Raw genomic sequence first — 5,819 nt, forward strand, 5'->3', positions numbered from 1 at the left:
AAAGATGGATGAAAGGCTAATTCTTGCTGTTAGCAATTTTCCAGTGCTCTATGATATGTCTCTTCCCACGTACAAGGACATTTTTAAGAAAAATACTGCGTGGAAAGGTGTATCTGAGATCGCGGGGATTCCAAGTAGGTTTAAATAATCAAATAGTCATTTCTAAACGTTACTAGGCAACCAGTAGTGGGAACGCCTACTAGCGACTTCACCGGCAGCAACTGGCGACCTGCAGCGACAAAGTCACTGGCAGTGTGTACGCAGAAGCTGCGTTCACACTGCCAGCTACTTTGTCGCTGCATGTCGCCAGTCGCTGGCAGTAAGTTCGCTAGTGGTGTGTATATGGAGAGTTTAAAAAGCACTGTTTCTTTACAATTAATATTATTATTAAAACATTAGGATCACGTGAGCTCTACCATCTTCTCATGTATTGGAGGTCGCTCCGAAAGTCGCTCTTCATTTGCATAAAGTTAAACATTTGTCAACTTTGTCGCGTCGCTGGACACGCCCACATCCGGTCGCCAATGGTCGCCGTCGCTCTTGTTGCCGGAAGTCGCCCGCTCTCGTTGAAAATGAATGAGGTCGTTTTGTGTTTATGGCAGTGTGAACGCAGCTTTAACGGACTCTCTCGTGAACGCGCGGACGGCCGTTACCGGAAGCCAGTGATTATAGTTTACAAAGTTATAAATATGGATATTTTTCTTACAAAAACGCATCGCTTCAGAAGGCTTTTATTAACCCCCTGGTGCTGTATGGATTACTTTTTTGATGGATGCGCGCGCTTTTTTGGGCTTCAAAATCTAAGGTACCATGTTCTCCCAATATTAAGCTAAGAATGAGCCATGGTATATTTTAATATAACTCCGATTGTGATTGGCTGAAAGAAGAAAGTCATATACAACTAGGATGGCTTGAGGGTGAGTAAATTATGGGATAATTTTCAATTTGGGTGAACTAACCCTTTAAGTTTAGAAGTTACACAAGAAGAGCCCTCACCGGGAAATGACTCACAGTCAGAAAGTTGTTTTGTAGTGCAGAGATGTTGAGAAACACGAGTGAAAGTACGAGAGCGAGAGAGAGAGAGAGAGAGAGAGAGAGAGAGAGAGAGAGAGAGAGAGAGAGAGAGAGAGAGAGAGAGAGAGAGAGAGAGAGAGAGAGAGAGAGAGAGAGAGAGAACTGAGGAACTGGGACATTATCGCCGTACCAATCGCGAGGACAGGCGGTACATGGCACAAAATGCTGCGGCTCTGAAACTACAATAACGTTTTAATCTTTATGACACCGCTGAAAATAACTACTGACCAACCCGGTAAGATGTTAAACTATTGCTGAGTTAATGAACTTTGTAGTAAATCTCTACAAGTAGCAGCTAATCGTCTTCCCCGTGGTAGTTTCGGACATATATCAGTAAGACGTTTGTTTACAATAATAGCGTTTGCTGCACTACTTGTCACTGAACTTTGGACATGTTAAACAATCATGTTCACCAGAAATAGCCTCTCTTTTAGATGTCTAAATTCATTTTTGTGGTTTTAGTCTGAGCTGATGTTACTGTTGTTGACATTTGCTTTGCATTTCTTCTTCATAGCTTTTTTTTTTTTTTTAATCAAATGCACGTAGACATTTTTAAAGGAATAGTTAACCCCAAAATTATGAGTGTCATCCACATGTTGTTTCAACCCTGTGTATTAAAATGTGTTATTTTGTGGAATTTTCTATACGAAATAAAAACCCGTGAATGAGACAAAGCGTACCATAAAACATCACCATTGTTACATATTTAGCAATGCAAACAAATGATTTTGTTTTGTATGTTTGTTTTTTCATAGTGATCTCAGGATGGTGACAATACATCCATTATCCCTGATACTCATTGGCATGTGCATCAGCTCTGAAGTTGTGAAATGCACCTCAGTGTGTTCAATTGATGGCTCTGTTGCTGTTTGCATAGATAGAAGTCTTCATCAGGTGCCCGAGCTGCCGGCATATGTAAATAATGTGGACTTGAGTTACAATAATATTGCTGAACTCAATGAAACATCCTTTTCTCGTCTTGAAGGTCTACAAGTCCTCAAGATGGACCAACAAACACCAGGACTTGTGATCAGAAACAATACATTCAGGAGACTCTCCAGTCTAATATCTCTTCAGCTGGGCTACAACCGCATGCTTCAATTGGAGAACGGTGCTTTTAATGGATTATTTAACCTTAAGAATATCACTCTCACACAATGTGATTTAGATGATTCCATTCTGTATAGTGACTTCCTCAAACCTCTGGTGTCTCTTGAGGCACTCGTCTTACGTGATAATAAAATCGAAAGAATCCGACCGGCCCCGTTCTTTTTAAATATGAGAAGTTTCCACATACTGGATCTCTCTCGCACAAACGTCAGGAGCATCTGTGAGGAAGACCTCCTCAGCTTTCAGGGTAAACATTTCACTCTTCTCAAACTGTCCACAATGAGACTGCAAGAGATGAACGAGAACTGGTCAGGATGGGACAAGTGTGGAAACCCATTTAAGAACATGTCCATCAAAACATTGGATCTATCTGTAATTGGCTTTACTGTAAACATGGCGAAACTATTTTTTGATGCCATCAGGGGTATCAAAATACAAAGTCTTGTACTTTGTAATAGTAGCATGGGCAGATCTTCTGGTCATAACAATACGAAGGATCCAGAAAACCTCACATTCAAGGGTCTCGAGGAGAGTGGTATTAAGATTTTCGATCTGTCCAAATCCAATATTTCTGCTCTGGCATATTCTTTATTTAGTTATTTGTCATATCTAGAACATATTACATTAGCCGAAAACAAGATCAGCGACATTAAAAATAATGCATTTTTGGGTATGACAAATTTACGAACGCTAAACCTGTCCAAAAACTTCCTAGGCACTATTGATTCGAAAACATTTCTGAATCTACAGAAACTTGAGGTACTTGATTTGTCTTATAACCATTTGTGGATTCTAGCATATGAATCTTTGCAAGAGCTCCCAAATCTACGCAGTCTGAATTTAACAGGAAATGTTCTCAAATCTGTATATAATCTTGCAAGCCTTCCAAATCTGATAGAGCTCTTCTTGGGTGACAACAAAATTACAACTTTGTTTAAGCTACCCATCATTGCTCCAAATATAACAACTCTCGATCTGCAGTTCAACAAGCTAACTTCCATGTCAGATCTGTACACAATACTACAGGAATTTCCTCAAATTGTGGAACTAATTTTCCAAGGTAATGTGTTTCTGAATTGTTACAACGAGGGATATGTTATGCCTTCACAAAAACTACAAATCCTTGATCTTGGACTTACAGGTATGGAGGTGATCTGGTCAGAAGGAAAATGTTTAGATGTGTTTAACAATCTTCACCAATTAGAACAGCTCTCTCTACGTTCCAACTTGCTACAGTCACTCCCTAAAGACGTTTTCAAAGGCCTTGCCTCTTTGTTCTTTTTAGATTTGTCTTTCAACTCCTTGAAGTACATCCCTAATGGTATATTCCCTAAAAGTCTACAAATTCTAAATCTTGAATATAATTCCATATATTCAGTGGATCCAAATCTCTTTAGCACACTCACTTACATCAGCCTCTTGAACAACCAATTCCATTGTGATTGCAACCTAAGGGATTTCCAAAAGTGGCTAAATCAAACCAACATCATCTTTGATCACCCGATTGCAAATCTGACATGTGCTAGTCCTGAGGATCAATACATGGTTCCTGTTTTGACATCAAACATACAATGCGAGGATGAGGAAGAAGAGAAGTTTACTGAAAAACTGAGGCTTGTGCTTTTCATTTGCTGTACCGCATTGATCATATTACTCACTACCAGTGCCATCGCTTACATCTGTCGTCGTGGCTACATCTTCAAACTTTACAAAAGACTTACTGCCAAACTTGTGGGTAGAAAGCTTGAGGAGCCTGAACGCGACCAGTTCTTGTACGATGTATATCTTTGCTTCAGTTCCAATGATATGAAGTGGGTGGAGAGAGCACTGTTGAAGAGATTCGACTCGCAGTTTTCAGAACAGAATGTGCTCCGCTGTTGCTTCGAGGAGCGAGACTTCATACCCGGAGAGGACCATCTTTCCAACATGCGAAATGCTATCCAGGGTAGTCGCAAAACACTCTGTGTCGTATCTGAACATTTCCTGAAGGACGGCTGGTGCTTGGAAACCTTCAACCTGGCTCAATGCAGGATGCTAGTCGAGCTTAAGGACATTCTGGTGGTGTTGGTTGTGGGGAACATACCCCAGTACAGGTTACTGCAGTACCAACAAGTAAGATCTTACATCGAGAACAGAAGATACCTTCTTTGGCCCGAAGACAGCCAGGACTTAGAGTGGTTTTATGACCAGCTTTTACATAAAATCAGAAAAGACATCAAGGTTAATCAAACAAAAGGAAAAGGCAAGCATGCTGAAACAAAGCCTGAAGCAGCACATGGTCAGGCAGACACTGCAGTGTAATTATGATAATGTATTGAACACACAATGAACTGAAGGGTATTCAGCAGCAGTCCATCATGTGGAACTGTTGTAAGTACAAATGCTTTTAGCAGATTATATTTAAGGGCAGATCACCAAAGTTAGTTTTCTCCTTATTAATCACATTGAAATACACTGTGAGTTCGGTGACAGGAGGTCTTAAGAAGATCCGTTCCACTCTTAGCTTGTCAAACGATGATCGAATGTCTAGTTTCTTTACTTGCACACACACTAAGAGAGTATATGAACCCATTATATTTGTCTCTGGTTGCCTTTTTGTCTCTGAAACCATTATGAGATATCTTCCTTGAATTTCTGTATTTACTCCACCATTTATGTGATTCAAATGCTACTGATTTTTATCAGCTGAAATTAAACCTTGTTGCGATGTGGAGAATTGCATGTGTTTCTCTGAATTCACTGAACTTTGTAATGTAAACATTGCGCAATAGATACTTGTTCTTCAGAAATATATCAGCTTAAGGAAATAGTTCACCCAAAAATTTAAAAGGTGCAATATTTACTCCCTTGTCATTTTAAACCTGTATGGTGTACTTTTCTTCTTGAACACATTTTTGTAGGACCATTAACTTTTTGCCAGTTCATAATGACCACGTCTGTCAAGCTCCAAAATAGTAAAGCTTAAAAATATCCAATATATTATCTTTCAATCATTTCACAAGAGGGGCATGGGTATCTCAGCGAGTAGTGACGCTGACTACCACCCCTGGAGTCTCGAGTTTGAACCCAGGGTGTGCTGAGTGACTCCAGCCAGGTCTCCTAAGCAACCAAGTTTGCCCAGTAGAGTCACATGGGGTAACCTCCTCATGGTCACTATATGGTGGTTCGCTCTCTGGTTGGTTGTGCCTGGATGCTGTGGAGAATAGCGTGAAGCCTCCACATGCGCTACGTCTCTGTGGCAATGCACTCAACAAGCCATGTGATAAGATGCGCGGATTGACGGTATCAGACGTGGAGGCAATCGAGATTCGTCCTCCATTACCCGGATTGTCACTACGCCACCATGAGGACTTAGAGCGCATTGGGAATTGGGCATGCCAAATTGGGGAGAAAAAAAATAATTCAATAAGAATGATAATGGATCTGACAAAAAATTTATGTTGCATCAACACAAACAGCACACTTGTTTCAGCACAATGTAGCGGGTGTTTGAGGCGGTAGCATGTTATTTCATTGTCTTTTATTAAAAAAAGTATTTTTAATAAAGGCAGGACAATTCCTAGCACTCCTAAAAAAAGACATCAAAAGATGCATGTATGCAATAAACAAATTGTTTCCTTTCTGCTTTTTGAAAC

The 5,819-nt window shown here is 40.3% G+C and overlaps 1 protein-coding gene across 1 annotated transcript; it reads left to right on the plus strand.

The window, feature by feature from the left end:
- Window positions 1-1,049: 1,049 nt before the first annotated feature.
- LOC127623583 (toll-like receptor 5) lies at window positions 1,050-4,893 on the plus strand. Its single transcript, XM_052097975.1, has 2 exons — window positions 1,050-1,309; window positions 1,830-4,893. The coding sequence occupies exon 2, from the start codon at window positions 1,840-1,842 to the stop codon at window positions 4,483-4,485; it is 2,646 nt and encodes an 881-aa protein (XP_051953935.1). The 5' UTR covers window positions 1,050-1,309; window positions 1,830-1,839; the 3' UTR covers window positions 4,486-4,893.
- The last annotated feature ends 926 nt before the right edge of the window (window positions 4,894-5,819 follow it).

Source organism: Xyrauchen texanus, chromosome 30 (genome assembly GCF_025860055.1).
Source record: "Xyrauchen texanus isolate HMW12.3.18 chromosome 30, RBS_HiC_50CHRs, whole genome shotgun sequence".
NCBI lineage: Eukaryota > Metazoa > Chordata > Actinopteri > Cypriniformes > Catostomidae > Xyrauchen > Xyrauchen texanus.